The 22,271-nt window shown below is 42.9% G+C and overlaps 1 protein-coding gene across 1 annotated transcript in view; it reads left to right on the forward strand.

Moving 5' to 3' along the window:
• The window catches only part of CMTM6 (CKLF like MARVEL transmembrane domain containing 6), a 66,102-nt gene continuing 43,831 nt past the window's right edge, over window positions 1-22,271 (forward strand). The window contains exons 1-2 of the mRNA XM_032649198.1: window positions 1-196; window positions 5,541-5,963. Of these exons, the coding sequence (XP_032505089.1) occupies window positions 5,826-5,963 (138 nt within the window). The 5' untranslated portion in view covers window positions 1-196; window positions 5,541-5,825. The remainder of the gene's footprint in view (window positions 197-5,540; window positions 5,964-22,271) is intronic.

Raw genomic sequence — 22,271 nt, forward strand, 5'->3', positions numbered from 1 at the left:
AGAGTGGAATGTGCCAGAACAAAGGCCCAAGGACTTGTGTCTCATTACTTCTTACCCTTTACTTTTCACCTTTCCCCAGACAAAACCCAACCCCTAGAAAACCGCTACACTGAGGGTGCTTTCGTCTGGAGGTGGGGCGATTCTAAGGAAGGAGGCTGGAGGTGAGAACCCCACCACCAGGAGACGTGGAGACCGGGTGAGTTTTCAAAACTCTTCCAGCCCAGAGAGTCCACCCTTCTTTGCGTGCACTGGGCTTGGTTTAGCTGTAAGAGGGCCCGCCTGAATCTGGAGATTGTGGTCCCATCCAGAGGGGACCAGGCACTAGAGGGCCAAGGGGGGCTTATTTGATGGCACATCCTTTCTAACTCCCTGAATCCCAGGGTAGTCCAGCCTTGAGACCCAAGCCTACTCAGGCTCCAGGGATGGGACACCAGCTTGGGTCACCAAGGCCTGAGGGGAATATAGTAGGTGTTTCTTTTTTTTTCTTTTTAATTTAAATTTAATTTTTATTTTATATTGGGGTATTGTTGATTTACAGTGTTGTGTAAGTCTCAAGTCTCAGCGACTTGATTCAGTTATACATAGACATATATCTATTATTTTTCGGATTCTTTTCCCATATAGGTTATTACAGAGTGTTGAGTAGAGTTCCCTGTGTTATCCAGTATCCAGTTATCCCTGTTGATTATTTTATATATATTAGTGTATCTATGTTAATCCCAATCTCCTAATTTATCCCTCCCCCCCACCTTTCGCCTTTGGCACCCATAAGTTTGTTTTCTGTCTGTGAGTCTGTTTCTGTTTTATAAATTAGTTCATTTGTGTCAATTTTTAGATTCTACCTATAAATGATACGATGTTTGTCTTTGTCTGACTTACTTCACTCTTTTCTGATAGAAGTGAAAATGATTTCTCTGCTAGAGTTAATCACAAAGGCAATAATTTGTGATTATTACAAATTAGCCATTTAGCTAATGGCTAAACATTAGCCAGTTTCGGATCTAACCTAGTAATCTTATTCCAGCTTTTTTTCATACATAGACACACTCACAGACATATACACACATACCACGATCTTTCACATAATTCTCTGAATCATTTTGCATTCTTTTGATTGCTAGTAAGTTAAATAAGTCTTTGAAGCATGCTGACATACTTGACAAACATACCGTCATGTTTTTCACTTTTTGAAGTTTATACTTTGATCCTGACAAGAGTTAATTCCTCCTATGTTCCTTGTCTCTGTCAATCTTTGTTATATGGCTTGAAATTTTAGCACCTGTTCCAATTCCTTCCTTTTTCTTCAAACACATCAATCGCCAAATCGCTCTGGTTTTCCGTCCCACAGGGTCTTTTCAAGCTACCCCTTCTGCTCTCTTTCCATGACCACTGTCTGAATTTGAGCCTCTCCTTCCTACTTCCAGAACTTCTACAACAGCCCCCTACCTGGTGTTTGTAACCAGCCCAGTCTACACAAGGCTGCTAGAAAAATATCCTCAAGCAAGAGCTCTGGTCATTTCACTTCCCTACTTCGGTGGTTCCTCATTGTTCAACAGTAAAGGAAAGCCCTAGTTCCTTAGCCTGATTTCTAAGGCCCTCCAAAATCTGACCCTCAGTTTATCCTCCTTGACAACCCTTTGTCCTTCCAACCTCTGTTCTATGTGCAGTCTCTTTGCTTTCCATCCTGTTGCCCCTCTGGCTGCAGTGCCCTCTGTCCTCTTTCTGCATGTCCAAAGCTTAGTATTCTTTAACCCCCAGCTTGAAGCTCTACCACGCAGATCCTTTTAGCTGAAAGTCATTTCCCTCTACTCTGAATTCCCAAAACATTTACTTTGTATCTCTTTTATGGCACATACACTTTGTTTTGTGACCTGGTCTGTTATGTATGTTTTTTGTTTCTGTGGCCTCTTTGTTGTTTTTTTTTTTTGCGATTCACGGGCCTCTCACTGTTGTGGCCTCTCCCGTTGCGGAGCACAGGCTCCGGACGCGCAGGCTCAGCAGCCATGGCTCACGGGCCCAGCCGCTCCGTGGCATGTGGGATCTTCCCGGACCAGGGCATGAACCCGTGTCCCCTACATCAGCAGGCAGACTCTCAACCACTGCGCCACCAGGGAAGCCCTCTGTGGCCTCTTTGTAGGACAGTGTCTGTGGTCCAAATTTGTATCCACATTACTGCCTAACTGTGCTAACATAGATAAGAGAGCCATGAAGTTTTTTCAGTAGGAGCTGCTGGAAACTTAAAATTTCAACTGAAGAGGTAGCACCAAATTATTTTTTTAATGTTGAAAATCTCCTCAAATTATATTTTCCCAAACTATCTCTTTTTGTGAATGTTTTCTTTCCTTCATTTAAAAAATACTAACTATATTAAAGGAGAAAACTGAATACTCTCCAAAACGTAAATGAATCTTCCTTTCTTCTATTTAGTGTATCTTTTCTCTATAAATAAGATTTCTCATTTCAATGTAGCAAGTCCCAGCATTTAACTATTCAGTGTTCTTTATTCATTAATGAAGCGAAAGTTTTCTATGTGGCTGCCCTCATCCAAAGGACTCCCTAGTACAGTCATCCTATGGTGTCCAGGGTGGGGACTGGTTCCAGGACCCTCCCTGGATACCAAGATCCTCAGATGCTCTAGTCCTTTATATAAAAACATGTATTTGTATATAACATATGCACATCCTCCCATACATTTTAAATCATTTATAGATAATTTATAATACCTAATACAATGTAAATGCTATGTAAGTAGTTGCTGACATACAGCAAATTCAAGTTTTGCTTTATGGAACTTTATGGAATTTTAAAAAAGTATCTTCTATCTGTGGTTGGTTGAGTCTGCAGATGCAGAACCCATGGATACAGAGGGCCAACTGTACAAGTGTTTGTTCATGAAGACCTAAAATCTTCAGTTGGTCTTTTAATTTATTAAGAAACAATAAGCAATGCACATTTTTTTAAACTGGCAGGGTATTAGTGTCTAAATGCTAGGCACCCCCAAATCAATCAGAGCAAAGGAGGTTATGGCACGTCTGCTGTCTCCTACCTAATAGCTTTCATTCCCATCGTGTTATGAAACAGTGTTCCTCCACATTTGGATGGATTTCTCACCGGTAGTATCTGGAGAGCTTCTTACAAAATTATATTCCGAAGACCCACCCAAATCCAGACACTTTGGGGCTGGATCTCCAAGGAGCTTTATTTTATTTTATTTTATTTTATTATTATTTTTTTGTGTGGTACGCAGGCCTCTCACTGTTGTGGCCTCTCCCGTTGCAGAGCACAAGCTCCGGACGCGCAGGCTCAGCGGCCATGGCTCACGGGCCCAGCTGCTCCGTGGCATGTGGGATCTTCCCAGACCGGGGCACGAACCCGTGTCCCCTGCATTGGCAGGCAGACTCTCAACCACTGCGCCACCAGGGAAGCCCCAAGGAACTTTATTTTTAACTTCGCAGATGATTCTTCGGCACCCTGAAGTTTGCGAATCACAGGCTACATTCTATCCTCTTCCAAGTTCAAAGAGAAGCAGAGAACCTTTTTAGACTTTCCCAAGTGCACCGTAAACGAACCAAGAGCGTTGAGAGTCGTCCATTTTTTCTCCTCTCTCTAAGTGTCCTTCTTCTTTGTAACTTTCCCTTAATATTTTATTTTGAAAATATCCAAACACAGAAGTTGAAATAATTGTGCAGTGGACACCCATGTACTACACCATTAACATGTTATCACAGTTGCTTTATCACAAATCTCTCCTTTCATCCATCTCTCTATTCATTAACTCATCTTTTTTTTTTTTTCATGAATTTCAAAGTAAATTTCAGACACAGGTAGTATGTAATTTGGGATGATGCTGACTTGAAGAATAACAAGGCAATGAATTCTTGTAGCCCTTGTGAAAGCACAGTGGCTTTATTGGCCAGGATTGGTGGCTGCTTGACCTCAGCAAGAGGTTAAGAATGTGTTTAATCAAAGACAGAAGGATAGTTTGGGCTGACTGTAGATTATCTCCCTGCCCCACCACCCTCATCCCCTGCAGCTGAGTAGTTTCTGTTTGTCTCTATTCATTTGAATGGGAGCTTTTGTTTTGTTACTGGGAGAAGAAAGGGAGGTTTGGGGCTGTGGAGAACGGAAGATAAATGTGGAAGCAGAGGGCAGCAGTAACCCCTCCCTTTAACACTGTTTCAAGGCCCTAATGGAGAGATGGGTTACAGGCTGAGGTTGCTGGCTTAGTGGTTAGCAGCAAGGCCATGAGTCAGACTGCCTAGGCCTACATTCTACTTGTCCCTGGGTGTTTGACCTCGGATGTGATACTCAGCCTCCTGGTCTTGTTTCTGAACCGAACTTGGGTCCTCTTGCCCAGCATACAGCAAAGCCAGTTTACTGACACTGGGTTGTAGTAAAGGAAAGTACTGCATTTATCGGAGGGCCCAGCAAGGAGAATGCACAGCTCATGCTCAAAAGACCCGAGCTCCTCGATGGTTTTCAGGGGAGGGTCTTAAAGGCAACATTTGGGGTGAGAGTTGCAGAGGGCATGACTTTCTTCTGATTGGTTGGTGTTGAGGTAACAGGGTGGTGTTTCAGGAATATTTTTTTTTGTGGTACGCGGGCCTCTCACTGTTGTGGCCTCTCCCGCTGCGGAGCACAGGCTCCGGACGCGCAGGCTCATGGGCCCAGCCGCTCTGCGGCATGTGGGGTATCTTCCTGGACCGGGGCACGAACCCGTGTCCCCTGCATCAGCAGGCGGACTCTCAACCACTGCGCCACCAGGGAAGCTCTGTTTCAGGAATATTAATCACCAACCTTCTGGTTCCAACCAGTCTGGGGTCTATGTGCTTGTGGTCAGCATGTAGTCACTATCCTCCACCAGCATGGGGGTCTTAGTTCCTGCAGAACAACTCAAAGATCTGTGGTCAGATTATGTGTATATATCCCCTGAGGAAGAACTAGGACTCTGTTTAATCCCTGAGCTATCATTTCTTGACTGCTTTTCTTTTGTTTCTGCATTCCTCACTTCCATAATTAGTAATTGCTTGAATCTGCTCTTGGGAACTCAGGGAAGGCCTAGGAAGACTAAAGCCTTTTATTAAAAACAAGAACTGGGGGACATGGAGGGGCTTTTGTACCTGGGAGGACTGGGTTCCAGCCTCAGTTTTCTCATCTGTAAAATGAAAGTAATTACAGTACCTACATTATATTGTTGTGGAGAAAATAGGTGTGCCTAGCATGTAACTTGATCAACTTCAGTTGCTAAAATATAATTACCTTCCTTGATGAGTATCTTTAAGTTCACACAAAATTAACATATAGGGCTGTAGCAGCTGGTGAACAAAAAAAGAGACAAGTAAATGAAACAATTTGATAATTAAGCCTAGAAGGAATTCAGAGAGAAGCAGGAGGGAGAAATCCTGAAAGTCCTTCAAGAAAACCCATAGCACTTAAAATGAAATCCAGTTTTTTCCCTTGCTCTGCAAGGCCCCTACATTATCTGGCCTCTGCCTACATCTCCAACTTCACCGCCTCTCTTTCTCCCTTATTTAACCTAGCCACACCAGCCGTTTCATAAGGAGCCGAGCTCATTGGATCCTCAGGACATTTGCCTGCTGTTCCCTTTTCTTGGGTCTCTCCGCAGATCTTTACAAGTTAGAAAAGAGGTAAGGCCTCGCGGCAGGGAGCGGGGCTCTGGAAGAGGCGGGGCAGGGGCGGAGTCGGCCGGAAGTGGGGCGGAGGCTCAGGAAGTGGGGCGGAGGCCCAGGAAGTGAAGGTCCTGGTAGCGGAGTCGGCGAAGTCTGCGACGCCAGTTGCGGCCTTGCGTTCCCGGACCGTGGGCGATGGAGAACGGAGCGGTCTACAGATCCACCACTGAGGCACACCCGGGGCCCGCCAGAGGCGCCCGGAGCGGCCTCGTCGCCTACTTCAACCTGCGCCGGCTCAAGGGGACCCGGCTAATCATCAAACTCCTTCAGCTGGTGAGTCCGCGGCCGGGGCCCCCGGGCGAGAGGAGACAGTCGAGCGGCTCTCAGCTGGCAGTTAAGAAGCGGCCGTTTCCACATCTCCAGCTCCTTCCCTCTCCGCCTGGGGAGGGGCCGTTCCCCTCGGGGCTCCCCCTTCCTGCCGGCGCCCCCTCATCCCGGCTCCCTTCCCCCCTGGGTCCCCGACGGCTACCTAGGACCACCGAGCGTGTTTGGCGGGCGCAGGAAATGCGTCAGAGACCCAAGTCAGCCGCGTAGACTTTCTCTCCTCCTCTGTAAGACTTCGGCCCTTCTCCCAGCTGTAACTCTGCATTATCTCCCAAAGTGCCTGTATTTAGACTATGAAACGCTTTTTGTTTATCTTTCTCTGGTTCTTGCGGGTTTCCTGGTGCGAGCCCAAGGGGGCAGTTTAATTTGTTGGACAAAGTCTTCCGATACTACACAAGGCATAGAGATGTGTGTGCCCAATAAATTGTCTCCCAAAAGTTTTATATTGACTGGAAAAGAATTACTTCTGAATGAGCAATATGTGTGTACCAATACGAAGTCAAAAGGACAGCTTTTTGTGTGTGTTATGTGCAGGTAGCAGAGCGAGGGCATTCTTTTTCAATGTCGCTGAGTTTCAGTTTACTTTGGGCATTGGTTAAGGACCTTAAACCTACTACTGAAAATATACAAACATCTTTGAGATTTAAATTTTAATTCAGATTACACACATATTAAGTTCCTATGTTCTGTTTAACCAATGATGGTTAACATTTTCTGCAAGAGGAAAACTCAGACTGTTTATAGAGTGTTTATGGGTTGGGTTGGTTTTTTGAACCAACCAAGTGAAAATAGCCAGTTAGTTTCCTTGGAAAAACCTTAAGTTCTTAGAAATCAGGTAACCAGAACTTACATTCTTAGAACTCAGATGACCTGCTTTTATTGGATAGAAAAATAGTAGTCAGAAAACAAACAGTACTTTTTAGCCACCAAAATGATCACTTCTGAGAATAATTGGGGAGTCATTTGGAAGCAAGTGACACTGTGGCCTGTGGAACCCCAGGGTCTGGCTCTATCTCCTTTTAATTCCATACTGGCAACCTATCTGTTCTTACCAGGTGTCATCAGCTCCCTCCTGCCATTGTTCCTTTGCATGGGCGGTTCCTTCTACCCAGAAGGGCTTCCTTCTGCTCTTCCTCTTGTCAGCTCTCACTTGACTCTTAGATATCAGCTATGTCTCTGCCTTAGAGCTAAAATGTTTCTACATAAATAGTAGAACTCTTTAGAACAGAAAAGGGTTAATATTCATCTAAAGCACTCTTGCTGCTCAAAAGACATCATCAATTCTGGTCTGTTGCCCATTAAATCTGCTTTTAGTTGCCTTTATGTTTCCTTTCTAATCAGAACTGGCAAATCTAAAGTAAAATTTCCCATTACCTTGTTTATAGTTTAGTAAACTGTAGTTCCATATCTTCAGAATAGAATACAGCCAGAAGTTTGGATAGACTTTTTACTTGGAGGTGGAGAGGAGAGGAAGATGAGTTTGCCTTTTGAGGGTTGTTAGACTATTCCTGCTTGTTCTCCATCATCCGTAGGAGAAAGAGTGAGAGAATAAAAACTGCCACTGCACAGCTTGCGGGATCTTAGTTTCCTGACTCAGGATCGAACCTGTGCCCTCCACAGTGAAAGCTCGGAGTCCTAACCACTGGACCGCCAGGGAATTCACTCTGTTTATGGGGAACTTGTAATGTTACAAGAACACTTTCTTTAATATAGATTTAAAAAATATTTCATTATTGCCTTTCATTTTGATGGTTTTCTTTTTGTTCTTGCTTTGTCTGTTTTAATGTCTTGCCTCTTCACAACAGTATATTATAGGAGTTACCCGGAAAGTCCCAAGGAAGTTATATATAGAATAAATGAAAACTGTCATCCAGCCAGGGGCAACAGGCAAAGTCTTCTTTGCCTTAACTCAAACTCTGCCTTTAAGTTGTTTTACTTTAGATAACTTATTTTTTAATTAAATAGAATTGGAAAGCTCCAAGAAGGAAACAATCATAGTGGAGAAACCCACAATCCAAAGAGGAGGTACTTTGGGCTTCCCTGGTGGCTCAGTGGTTGAGAGTCCGCCTGCCGATGCAGGGGACACGGGTTCGTGCCCTGGTCCGGGAAGAATCCCACATGCCACAGAGCGGCTGGCCCGTGAGCATGGCCGCTGAGCCTGCGTGTCCAGAGCCTGTGCTCCGCAACGGGAGAGGCCACAACAGTGAGAGGCCCGCGTACCAAAAAAAAAAAAAAAAAAAAGAGGAGGTACTTTAATAAGAGACCTGCAAGCCCTATGACATTTTATTCAAAATATAGTGCATTTCTGTGTTTGGGTACATTATTCTAGACCCATAAATCTTATCAGATTCTCAAAGACCCCAAAAGGGAAATGAATCTTATTCTAAAACTTAAAAACACTGTGTACTTAGGAAATTCTTAGAGTCCTAGGAAGTTGCATTGGATTTCCTCTGAGGTTCTTTCCACTCTTAAGATTTTTAGAAATCTCTGAGGCTCTGTGGGATGTGCTTGCTGGTACAGAGCTGAACACCAAAGGGTAGACAGAGAACGGAGCCTGCAAACAGATAGGGGAGGTTAGAGAGAAAAGAGAATAACCAGTTCTTGAGTTAACATACTCTGGGAGTTACATTGGCTCTGTCTACCATTCAGATGTGACCTTAATTTTTTCAAAGGCTTGTCCATCCACCCTTCCAGAGCTGAAGAAAAATAGAGACTCAGCTGAGAATTTACCATAAGGAGTCATTGCAGGTCTGAATTGATGCAGCCACTTTATTAGTTTATTGTACCCTTAGACTGGTCCTTATGCCCATATTTTATTTTGTGACGTTTTTGTTATTGTTATTTTTGAGGGAGTTTGTTTTTGTTTTAAGGGGAGAACTGACCTTTGGCAACCTAATTCCTTGCTAGTAAACTGGTGCAGTGATCTAAGTATGTGTGATATTCTCTCTGCCACAAGCCAACATTGTGTTTATGGTACCAACTGAATGTCCTGAAGGCTACATAGTACTATGATTATAATGACTTCTTTTTTTTTTTGGCTGTGTTGGGTCTTCGTTGCTGAGCACGAGCTTTCTCTAGTTGCGGCGGGCCGGGGCTTCTCATTGCGGTGGGCAGGCTCTAGGCACGCGGGCTTCAGTGGTTGGGGCATGCTGGCTTAGTAGTTGCGGCAGGCGGGCCCTAGAGTGCGCGGTCTTCGGTATTTGTGGCACGTGGGCTCAGTAGCTGTGGCTCGCGGGCTGTAGAGCGCAGGCTCAGTAGTTGCAGTGCACGGGCTTAGTTGCTTCGTGGCATGTGGGGTCTTCCTGGACCAGGGATTAATGAACCCATGTCCCCTGCATTGGCAGGTGGATTCTTAACCACTGCGCCACCAGGGAAGTCCCCATAATGGCTCTTCAGGCAAGCAGTTTGATTTAGAATTCACCAGTCATTTAAATTTATTAAATTATAAATATTGTTACTCTGTAAGTGCCAAGAAACAGATCACTTAGAAACAGTTTGTATTATGTTGGTGCTCTTTTCATGATTTAAATGTGAAAACTGTTAGGTACTAAATTGAAATGCTCTGTTTTTACCTTGAAGAAGATCTGTAATGTCAGCAAATTGTATCTTCGAACGTTTGGGAGAATAAATGTTTGCCGAAGGCAAGGGAGGCTTACCTGATTTCAGGTTGACTGATTTGTTTACTTGAACCTTAGGTATCACTACAAGGTTTTTAATAGCAAATTCAGAAATTTACAGACTCATATAATTGTGTAGATGGAGCCTTATAATCAATAGCAAATGTTAAAAAGTTCATGGGAAGTTTTTTGGTGGTAGACTGCTAAATGATGGAGAATTAGTATGTAGTATGATGACTGTTAAGTTTAGGGAAGACTGAAGTTTCAGAAAAGGTAGTGAAACTGAAATGGAGACACAGGGTAGTCATTATCTGAATATTTAAGGTAGACTGCTAAATGATGGAGAATTAGTATGTAGTATGATGACTGTTAAGTTTAGGGAAGACTGAAGTTTCAGAAAAGGTAGTGAAACTGAAATGGAGACACAGGGTAGTCATTATCTGAATATTTAAGTCACCAGAAGTGTAAGACGATCTTTAGTCACTAAGACTTCCCAAATGTGGTGACCCTAGCACATTGGTTTTAATGTATGATTTACCAGCAAAAGGGGAAATGCACAAAACTATGGTTGTAACTTCAAAAACCCAACTTACAGGGAAAACCTACAGAAACATACATAGTTGTAAAATGAACTTAATAAACAGTGCTTTATGGGGGGAAACAAGTACAGAGTAGGAGTTAGGAGACCCGGGTTCTTGTCTGTGCCTGGCTGACTTGGGATTTAGTCTGTCAGAGATTAAGTCCATCAACTGTAAGCATGAGGCTGGGAGACTGTGCTCTCCAAGGGCTCTCCCAACTCTAAGAGCTTGATAATCCCCTTAATTATGTTTGGGTAAAATTTCGTCATTAGAAGGAGCCGCATTGGGTGTACGTACTGTTGTTAGATACTTAGCCTAATATCCAGTAAGCAATCTTTAGTACATGCCTTCATGCCATTGAGAGCAAAACTGTTTACCAGAAAGTAATCAGTGAGCCTCTAAATTTATGGGTTGCATTCACCATTATTTCCTTATGCAATTCAGTGACTTTATCTCTTTTCCAATCTTTAACCACTTTGGTATTTAATGCTGGTGACCACACATTTCTCAAACTTCTTCCCTTAACTTTCACATCTTTTTACTTTTTTAATACAAAAAAGTGTCTGCTTACAAATATAAACATAAATATATACGATACTTACATATATATGATTAATAAAATAAGCCACACTTCAGCCCTCACACCACTCACACACTCCACAGCATCGTTAGATTTACAATTTGGAGGAGTGTGTTTACTTCCTTTCTTTTTTTTGGCTGCACCGTGCAGCCCCCTACATTGGAAACGCGGAGTCCCAACCGTTGGACCACCAGTGAAGTCCTTGCTTTAAAAAATTCTTTTATTTATTTGTTTGTTTATTTATTTATGGCTGCATTGGGTCTTTGTTGCTTCGTACAGATTTTCTCTAGTTGCGGCGAGCGGGGGCTACTCTTCGTTGTGGTGCGTGGGCTTCTCATTGTGGAACACGGGCTCTAGGTGCGCAGCTCAGTAGTTGTGGCACACGGGCTTAGTTGCTCCGTGGCATGTGGGATCTTCCCAGACCAGGGATCGAATCCATGTTTCCCTACATTGGCAGGTGGATTCTTAACCACGGAGCCACCAAGGAAGTCCCGGAAGTCCTTGCTTCTTAAGGAGTTTAGGAAAGAAGTGTTAAACTTCCTGTGACTTGCTTGTCTGGTACAAGTTGCCCTGTTCTCTCCTCCCCTTGAACTGTTGATGTTCCTTCAGGCCTCATCCGGACCTCCGCTCCTCCTGTCTGCTAACCAACTAAACCAGACAGGCAGTGCCTGCATCTAGAAGTCCATACTCCCTGGCACGATCATCACTGTCACTCAACTCCTTAACCATTTTCCTCATCATTTCCCATCCAGTTAGGTTGGTTGCCTTATTATCCCTTTTGGGCTACTGTGCAAATCCTTGCTGGCATGAATCTGTTCCTTTTGTGCTGCACCTGGAATGCCCTCTGCCTATCCTGACCCTGTGTGTCTCTTGGCCCTGATTTGAGTCTTGCTTTTCCACTCATCTTTCTCCAGCTATTATTAGTGCAGGTGGATCTGAACATTTTCCTGATATTTCCTGAATTTATGTATAACAAAAGCTCAATTATGAGATATAAATTATTGTTTTTCTTATACATTGATCTTGTGCTTTGTTATTACATGTTCCTATATATATTACAATGTTGGATACATAATACTCAATACACTGAATTTTTTAAACTTTTTTTTTTTCCAGCATCTTTATTGGAGTATAATTTTCTTTTAAATTTTTATTTATTTATTTATTTATGGCTGTGTTGGGTCTTCATCGCTGCGTGAGGGCTTTTCTCCAGTTGCGGCATGCGGGCTTCTCATTGCCGTGGCTTCTCTTGTTGCGGAGCACAGGCTCTAGGAGCGTGGGCTTCAGTAGTTGTGGCTCATGGGCTCCAGAGCGCAGGCTCAGTAGTTGTGGCGCACGGGCTTAGTTACTCCAAGGCATGTGGGATCTTCCCGACCAGGGCTCGAACCCATGTCTGCTGCGTTGGCAGGCAGATTCTTAACCACTGCGCCACCAGGGAAGCCCTATTGGAGTATAATTGCTTTACAGTGGTGTGTTAGTTTGTGCTGCATAACAAAGTGAATCAGCTATACATATACATATATGCCCATATCTCCTCCCTCTCGCGTCTCCCTCCCACCCTCCCTATTCCACCCCTATAGGTGGTCACAGAGCACCAAGCTGATCTCCTTGTGCTATGTGGCTGCTTCCCACTAGCTATCTATTATACATTCGGTAGCATATATAAGTCCACGCCACTCTCTCACTTCGTCCCAGCTTACCCGTGCCCCTCCCTGTGTCCTCAAGTCCATTTTCTATCTCTGTGTCTTTTTTCCTGTGCTGGCCCTAGGTTCTTCAGAAACTTTTTTTTTTTTTTTAATTCCACATACATGTGTTAGCATATGGTATTTGTTTTACTCTTTCTGACTTACTTCAATCTGTATGACAGATTCTGGGTCCATCCACCTCACTACAAATAACTCAATTTCATTTCTTTTTATGGCTGAGTAATATTCCACTGTATATATGTGCCACATCTTTATCCATTCATCTGTCAGTGGACACTTACATTGCTTCCATGTCCTGGCTATTGTAAATACAGCTGCAGTGAACATTGTGGTACATGACTCTTTTTTACATCTTTATTGGAGTATAATTGCTTTACAATGGTGTGTTAGTTTCTGCTTTATAACAAAGTGAATCAATTTACATATGATCTCATATCTCTTCCCTCTTGCGTCTCCCTCCCTCCCACCCTCCCTATTCCACCCCTCTAGGTGGTCACAAAGCACCGAGCTGATCTCCCTGTGCTATGGGGCTGCTTCCCACTAGCTATCTATTTTACGTTTGGTAGTGTATATATGTCCATGCCACTCTCTTGCTTTGTCACAGCTTACCCTTCCCCCTCCCCATATCCTCAAGTCCATTCTCTAGTAGGTCTGTGTCTTTATTCCTGTCTTACCTGTAGGTTCTTCATGACATTTTTTTTCCTTAAATTCCATATATATGTGTTAGCATACGGTATTTGTCTTTCTCTTTCTGACTTACTTCACTCTGTATGACAGACTCTAGGTCTATCCACCTCATTACAGATAGCTCAATTTTGCTTCTGTTTATGGCTGAGTAATATTCCATTGTATATATGTGCCACATCTTCTTTATCCATTCATCTGATGATGGACACTTAGGTTGTCTCCATCTCCAGGCTATTGTAAATAGAGCTGCAGTGAACATTGTGGTACATGACTCTTTTTGAATTATGGTTTTCTCAGGGTATATGCCCAGTAGTGGGATTGCTGGGTCATATGGTAGTTCTATTTGTAGTTTTTAAAGGAACCTCCATACTGTTCTCCATTGTGGCTGTACCAGTTCACATTCCCACCAACAGTGCAAGAGGGTTCCCTTTTCTCCACACCCTCTCCAGCATTTATTGTTTCTAGATTTTTTGATGATGGCCATTCTGACTGGTGTGAGATGATATCTCATTGTAGTTTTGATTTGCATTCCTCTAATGATTAGTGATGTTGAGCATTCTTTCATGTGTTTGTTGGTAGTCTGTATATCTTCTTTGGAGAAATGTCTATTTAGGTCTTCTGCCATTTTTGGATTGGGTTGTTTGTTTTTTTGTTATTGAGCTGCATGAGCTGCTTATAAATTTTGGAGATTAATCCTTTGTTAGTTGCTTCATTTGCAAATATTTTCTCCCATTCTGAGGGCTGTCTTTTGGTCTTGTTTATTGTTTCCTTTGCTGTGCAAAAGCTTTGAAGTTTCATTACGTCCCATTTGTTTATTTTTGTTTTTATTTCCATTTCTCTAGGAGGTGGGTCAAAAAGGATCTTGCTGTGATTTATGTCATAGAGTGTCCTGCCTATGTTTTCCTCTAAGAGTTTGATAGTTTCTGGCCTTACATTTAGGTCTTTAATCCATTTTGAGCTTATTTTTGTGTATGGTGTTATAGGGAGTGATCTAATTTCATACTTTTACATGAACTTCTCCAGTTTTCCCAGCACCACTTATTGAAGAGGCTGTCTTTCTCCACTGTACATTCCTGCTTCCTTTATCAAAGATAAGGTGACCATATGTGTGTGGGTTTATCTCTGGGCTTTCTATCCTGTTCCATTGATCTCTATTTCTGTTTTTGTGCCAGTACCATACTGTCTTGATTACTGTAGCTTTGTAGTATAGTCTGAAGTCAGGGAGCCTGATTCCTCTAGCTCCGTTTTGACTTCTCAAGATTGCTTTGGCTATTTGGGGTCTTTTGTGTTTCCATACAACTGTGAAATTTTTTGTTCTAGTTCTGTGAGAAATGCAGTGGTAGTTTGAATAGGAATTGCATTGAACCTGTAGATTGCTTTGGGTAGTAGAGTCATTTTCACAATGTTGATTCTTCCAATCCAAGAACATGGTATATCTCTCCATCTATTTGTATGCATCTTTAATTTCTTCATCAGTGTCTTATAATTTTCTGCACACAGATCTTTCGTCTCCTTAGGTAGGTTTATTTCTAGATATTTTATTCTTTTTGTTGCAATGGTAAATGGGAGTGTTTTCTTGAGTTCACTTTCAGGTTTTTCATTCATTAGTGTATAGGAATGCCAGAGATTTCTGTGCACTAATTTCGTATCCTGCTACTTTACCAAATTCATTGATTAGCTCTAGCAGTTTTCTGGTAGCATCTTTAGGATTCTCTATGTATAGTATCATGTCATCTGCAAACAGTGACAGCTTTACTTCTTTTCCGATTTGGATTCCCTTTATTTCCTCTTCTTCTGATTTTTGTGGCTAAAACTTCCAAAACTATGTTGAATAGGAGTGGTGAGTGTGGGCAACCTTGTCTTGTTCCTGATCTTAGTGCAAATGCTTTCAGTTTTTCACCACTGAGGGTGATGTTGGCTGTGGGTTTGTCATATATGGCCTTGATTATGTTGAGGTAAGTTCCCTCTATGCCTACTTTCTGCAGGGTTTTTATCATAAATGGGTGTTGAATTTTGTCGAAAGCTTTCCCTGCATCTATTGAGATGATCATATGGTTTTTTCTCCTTCAGTTTGTTAATATGTGTATCACGTTGATTGATTTGCATATATTGAAGAATCCTTGCATTCCTGGAATAAATCCCACTTGATTATGGTGTATGATTCCATTTAATGTGGTGTTGGATTCTGTTGCTAGTATTTTGTTGAGGATTTTTGCATTTGTGTTCATCAGTGATATTGGCCTGTATTTTTCTTTCTTTGTGACATCCTTGTCTGGTTTTGGTATCAGGGTGATTGTGGCCTCGTAGAATGAGTTTGGGAGTGTTCTCCCTCTGCTATATTTTGGAAGAGTTTGAGAAGGATAGGTGCTAGCTCTTCTCTAAATGTTTGATAGAATTTGCCTGTGAAAGCCATCTGGTCCTGGGCTTTTGTTGTTGGAAGAATTTTTTTTTTTTTTTTTTTTGCGGTACACGGGCCTCTCACTGTTGCGGCCCTCCCCATTGTGGAGCACAGGCTCCAGACGCGCAGGCCCAGCGGCCATGTCTCACGGGCCCAGCCACTTTGCGGCATGTGGGATCCTCCCAGACTGGGGCACGAACCTGTGTCCCCTGCATCGGCAGGCAGACGACTCCCAACCACTCTGCGCCACCAGGGAAGCCCTGTTGGAAGGTTTTTAATCACAGTTTCAATTTCAGTGCTTGTGATTGGTCTGTTCATATTTCTGTTTCTTCCTGATTCAGTCTTGGCAGGTTGTGCATTTCTAAGAATTTGTCCATTTCTTCCAGGTTGTCCATTTTATTGGCATAGAGTTGCTTGTAGTAATCTCTCATGATCTTTGGTATTTCTGCAGTGTCAGTTGTTATTTCTCCTTTTTCATTTCTAATTGCTATTCATTTGAGTCTCTTCTCCCTTTTTTTTCTTGATGAGGTCTGGCTAATGGTTTATCAATTTTGTTTATCTTCTCAAAGAACCAGCTTTTAGTTTTATTGATCTTTGCTATCATTTCCTTCATTTCTTTTTCATTTATTTCTGATCTGATTTTTATGATTTCTTTCCTTCTGCTAACTTTGGGGTTTTTTTGTTCTTCTTTCTCTAATTGCTTTAGGTGCAAGGTTAGGTTGTTTATTCGAGATGCTTCCTGTTTCTTAAGGAAGGATTGTATTGCTATAAACTTCCCTCTTAGAACTGCTTTTTGCTGCATCCATAGATTTTGGGTCGTCGTGTCTCCATTGTCATTTGTTTCTAGGTATTTTTTAATTTCCTCTTTGATTTCTTCAGTGATCACTTCGTTATTAAGTAGTGTATTGTTTGGCCTCCATATGCTTGTATTTTTTACAGATCTTTTCCTTTAATTGATAATCTAGTCTCATAGCGTTGTGGTAGGAAAAGATACTTGATACAATTTCGATTTTCTTAAATTTACCAAGGCTTGACTTGTGACAAAAGATATGATCTATCCATGAGCACTTGAGAAAAATGTGTATTCTGTTGTTTTTGGATGGAATGTTCTATAAATATCAATTAAGTCCATCTTGTTTAATGTATCATTTAAAGCTTGTGTTTCCTTATTTATTTTCATTTTGGATGATCTGTCTATTGGTGAAAGTGGGGTGTTAAAAGTCCCCTACTATGAATGTGTTACTGTTGATATCCCCTTTTATGGCTGTTAGTATTTGCCTTATGTATTGAGGTGCTCCTCTGTTGGGTGCATAAATATTTACAATTGTTATATCTTCTTCTTGGATCGATCTCTTGATCATTATGTAGTGTCCTTCTTTGTCTCTTGTAATAGTCTTTATTTTAAAGTCCATTTTGTCTGATATGAGAATTGCTACTTCAGCTTTCTTTTGGTTTCCATTTGCATGGAATATCTTTTTCTATCCCCTCACTTTCAGTCTGTATGTGTCTCTAGGTCTGAAGTGGGTCTCTTGTAGACAGCATCTAGATGGGTCTTGTTTTTGTATCCATTCAGCCAATCTGTGTCTTTTGGTGGGAGCATTTAGTCCATTTGCATTTAAGGTAATTATCGATATGTATGTTACTATTCCCATTTCCTTAATTGTTTTGGGTTTGTTATTGTAGTTCTTTTCCTTCTCTTGTGTTTCTTGCCTAGAGCAGTTCCTTTAGCATTTGTTGTAAAGCTGGTTTGGTGGTGCTGAACTCTCTCAGCTTTTGCTTGTCTGTAAAGGTTTTAATTTCTCTGTCAAATCTGAATGAGATCCTTGCTGGGTAGAGTAATCTTGGTTGCAGGTTTTTCACCTTCATCACTTTAAATATGTCCTGCCAGTTCCTTCTGGCTTGTAGTTTCTGCTGAAAGATCAGCTGTTAACCTTATGGGGATTGCCTTGTGTGTTATTTGTTGTTTGTCCCTTGCTGCTTTTAATATGTTTTCTTTGTATTTAATTTTTGACAGTTTGATTAATATGTGTCTTGGCATATTTCTCCTTGGATTTATCCTGTATGGGACTCTCTGTGCTTCCTGGACTTGATTAACTATTTCCTTTCCATATTAGGGAAGTTTTCAACTATAATCTCTTCAAATATTTTTCTCAGTCCCTTTCTTTTTCTCTTCTTCTTCTGGAACCCCTATAATTCGAATGTTGGTGCGTTTAAGTGTTGTCCCAGAGGTCTCTGAGAGTGTCCTCAGTTCTTTTCATTCTTTTTTCTTTATTCTGCTCTGCAGTAGTTATTTCTACTATTTTATCTTCCAGGTCACTTATCTGTTCTTCTGCCTCAGTTATTCTGCTATTGATCCCATCTAGAGTATTTTTAATTTCATTTATTGTGTTGTTCATCATTGCTTGTTTCATCTTTAGTTCTTCTAGGTCCTTGTTAAATGTTTCTTGCATTTTGTCTATTTCCAAGATTTTGGATCATCTTTACTATCATTATTCTGAATTCTTTTTCAGGTAGACTACCTGTTTCTTCTTCATTTGTTTAGGTCTGGTGGGTTTTTATCTTGCTCCTTTATCTGCTGTGTGTTTTTCTGTCTTCTCATTTTGCTTATCTTACTGTGTATGGGGTCTCCTTTTTGCAGGCTGCAGGTTTGTAGTTCCCGCTGTTTTTGGTGTCTGTCCCCAGTGGCTAAAGGTGGTTCAGTGGGTTGTGTAGGCTTCCTGGTGGAGGGGACTAGTGCCTGGTTCTGGTGGATGAGGCTGGATCTTGTCTTTCTGGTGGGCAGGTCCACGTCTGGTGGTGTGTTTTGGGGTGTCTGTGGACTTATTATGATTTTAGGCAGCCTCTCTGCTAATGGGTGGGGTTGTGTTCCTGTCTTGCTAGTTGTTTGGCATAGGGTGTCCAGCACTGTAGCTTGCTGGTCGTTGCGTGAAGCTGGGTGCTGGTGTTGAGATGGAGGTCTCTGGGAGATTTTTGCCGTTGGGTATTATGTGGAGCTGGGAGGTCTCTTGTGGACCAGTGTCCTGAAGTTGGCTCTCCCACCTCAGAGGCACAGAACTGACTCCTATCTGCAGCACCAAGAGCCTTTCATCCACACGGTGCAGAATAAAAGGGAGAAAAAGTAGAAAAGGAAAGGAAGGAAGGGAGGGAGGGAGGGGAGGGAGGGAGGATGGAAGGAGGGAAGTAAGGAAAGAAAGAAAAAAAGAAGATAAAGTAAGATAAAATAAAATAATTATTAAGAAAAAAAATTTTTTTTAAAAAGAAAAAAAAAGACGGATAGAACCTAGGACAAATGGTGAAAGCAAAGCTCTACAGGACAAAATCTCACACAGAAGTGTACACATACACACTCACAAAAAAAGGAAAAGGGGAACAAATCATAAATCTTGCTCTCAAAGTCCACCTCCTCAATTTGGGATGATTCATTGCCTATTCATGTATTCCACAGATTCAGGGTACATCAAGTTGATTGTGGGGCTTTAATCCGCTGCTTCTGAGGCTGCTGGGAGAGATTTCCCTTTCCTCTTCTTTGTTCTCACATCTCCTGGGTCTCAGCTTTGAATTTCGCCCCGCATCTGTGTGTAGGTTGCCAGAGGGCGTCTGTTCTTCGCTCAGACAGGACGGGGTTAAAGGAGCAGCTGCATCGGGACTCTGGCTCACTCAGGACGGGGGGAGGGAGGGGTACGGAGTACGGGGCGAGCCTGTGGCTGCAGAGGCCCATGTGACATTGCACCAGCCTGAGGCACTCTGTGCGTTTCTCCCTGGGAAGTTGTCCCTGGATCCCGGGACCCTGGCAGTGGCGGGCTGCACAGGCTCCCTGGAAGGGGGATGTGGATAGTGACCTGTGCTCACCACCAGGCTTCTTGTGGGCGGCAGCAGCAGCCTTAGCGTCTCATGCCCATCTCTGGGGTCCGTGCTTTTAGCCGCGGCTCACGCCCATCTCTGGAGCTCCTTTAAGCAGCGCTCTTAATCCCCTCTCCTCATGCACCAGGAAACAAAGAGAGAAGAGAAAGTCTCTTGCCTCTTCGGCAGGTCCAGACTTTTCCCCGGACTCCCTCTCGGCTAGCCGTGGTGCACTAAACCCCTGAAGGCTGTGTTCACGCCGCCAAGCCCAGCCCTCTCCCTGTGCTCCAAACCGAAGGCCGAGCCTCAGCTCCCAGCACCGCCCGCCCCGGCCGGTGAGCAGACAAGCCTCTCAGGCTGTTAAGTGCCGGTTGGCACTGATCCTCTGTGCGGGAATCTCTCTGCTTTGCCCTCAGCACCCTGTTGCTGTGCTCTCCTTCGCGGCTCCGAAGCTTCCCCCTCCGCCACTCGCAGTCTCTGCCCGTGAAGGGGCTTCCTAGTGGGTGGAAACCTTTCCTCTTTCACAGCTCCCTCCCACTGGTGCAGGGCCCATCCCTATCCTTTTGTCTCTGTTTATTCTTTTTTCTTTTGCCCTACCCAGGTACGTGGGGACTTTCTTGCCTTTGGGCGGTCTGAGGTCTTCTGCCAGCGTTCAGTAGGTGTTCTGTAGGAGTTGTTCCACGTGTAGATGTATTTCTGGTATATCTGTGGGGAGGAAGGTCATCTTCACGTCTTACTCTTCCAACCATCTTCCCCTCGTCCCCATGACTCTTTTTGAATTACGGTTTTCTTAGGGTATATGCCCAGTAGTGGGATTGCTGGGTCATATGTTATTTCTATTTTTAGTTTTTTAAGGAACCTCCATACTGTTCTCCATAGTGGCTGCATCAATTTACAGTCCCATCAACAGTGCAAGAGAGTTCCTTTTCTCCACACCCTCTCCAGCATTTGTTTGTAAATTTTTTGAAGATAGCCGTTCTAACTGGTGTGAGGTGATACCTCATTGTAGTTTTGATTTGCATTTCTCTAATGATTAGTGATGTTGAACATTCTTTCATGTGTTTCTTGGCTGTCTGTATATCTTCTTTGGAGAAATGTCTATTTAGGTCTTCTGCCCATTCTTGGGTTGTTTGTTTTTTTGATATTGAGCTGCATGAGCTGCTTGTTAATTTTGGAGATTAATCCTTTGTCAATTGCTTCATTTGCAAGTATTTTCTCCCATTCTGAGGGTTGTCTTTCATCTTGTTTATGGTTTCCTTTGCTGTGCAGAAGTTTTGAAGTTTCATTACGTCCCATTTGTTTTTTTGTTTGTTTTTTGCGGTACGTGGGCCTCTCACTGTTCTGGCCTCTCCCGTTGCGGAGCAGAGGCTCTGGACGTGCAGGCTCAGCGGCCATGGCTCACGGGCCGAGCCGCTCTGTGGCATGTGGGATCTTCGCGGACCGGGGCACGAACCCGTGTCCCCTGCATCGGCAGGTGGACTCTCAGCCACTGCACCACCAGGGAAGCCCCCATTTGTTTATTTTTGTTTTTATTTCCATTTCTCTAGGAGGTGGGTCAAAAACAATCTTGCTGTGATTTATGTCAAGGAGGGTCCTTTCTGTGTTTTCCTCTAGGAGTTTTATAGTTTCCAGTCTTACATTTAGGTCTTTAATCCTTTTTGAGTTTATTTTTGTGTATGGTGTTAGGGAGTGTTCTAATTTCATTCTTTTAAATGTAGCTGTCCAGTTTTCCCAGCACCACTTACTGAAGAGGCTGTCTTTTCTCCACTGTATAGTCTTGCCTCCTTTATCAAAATAAGGTGACCATGTGTGTGGGTTTATCTCTGGGCTTTCTATCCTGTTCCATTGATCTGTATTTCTGTTTTTGTGTCAGTACCATTCTGTTGATTACTGTAGCCTTGTAGTATATTCTGAAGGCAGGGAACCTGATTCCTCTACCTCCATTTTTCTTTCTGAAGATTGCTTTGGGTACTCAGGGTCTTTTGTGTTGCCATACAAATTGTGAAATTTTCTGTTCTACTTCTGTGAAAAATGCCATTGGTAGTTTGATAGGGATTCCACTGAATCTGTAGATTGCTGGGGGTAGTATAGTCATTTCCACAAAGTTGATTCCTCCAATCCAAGAACACGGTATATCTCTCCATCTGTTTGTATCACCTTTAATTTCTTTCATCAGTGTCTTATAGTTTTCTGCATACAGGTCTTTTGTCTCCTTAGGTAGGTTTATTCCTAGGTATTTTTTTCTTTTTGTTGTTTCCTTAATTTCTCTTTCTGATCTTTCATTCTTAGTGTATAGGAATGCAAGAGATTTCTGTGCATTAATTTTGTATCCTGCAACTTTACCAAATTCATTGATTAGCTCTAGTAGTTTTCTGGTAGCATCTTTTGGAGTCTCTGTGTGTAGTATCATGTCATCTGCAAACAGTGACAGCTTTATTTCTGTTCTGATTTGGATTCCTTTTATTTCTTTTTCTTCTCTGACTGCCGTGGCTGAAACCTCCAAAACTATGTTGAATAATAGTGGTGAGGGCTTCCCCGGTGGTGCAGTGGTTGAGAATCTGCCTGCGAATGCAGGGGACGCGGGTTCGAGCCCTTGTCTGGGAAGATCCCACATGCCGCGGAGCAATTTGGCCCGTGAGCCACAACTGCTGAGCCTGCACATCTGGAGCCTGTGCTCTGCAATCGGAGAGGCCGCGATAGTGAGAGGCCCATGCACCACGATGAAGAGTGGCCCCCGCCCGCAGCAACTAGAGAAAGCCCTCACACAGAAACGAAGAACCAACACAGCCAAAATAAAAATAAATAAAAATTAAAAATAAATAAATAAATAATAGTGGTGAGAGTGGGCAAC

This window comes from Phocoena sinus, chromosome 11 (genome assembly GCF_008692025.1).
Source record: "Phocoena sinus isolate mPhoSin1 chromosome 11, mPhoSin1.pri, whole genome shotgun sequence".
Taxonomy (NCBI): Eukaryota; Metazoa; Chordata; class Mammalia; order Artiodactyla; family Phocoenidae; genus Phocoena; species Phocoena sinus.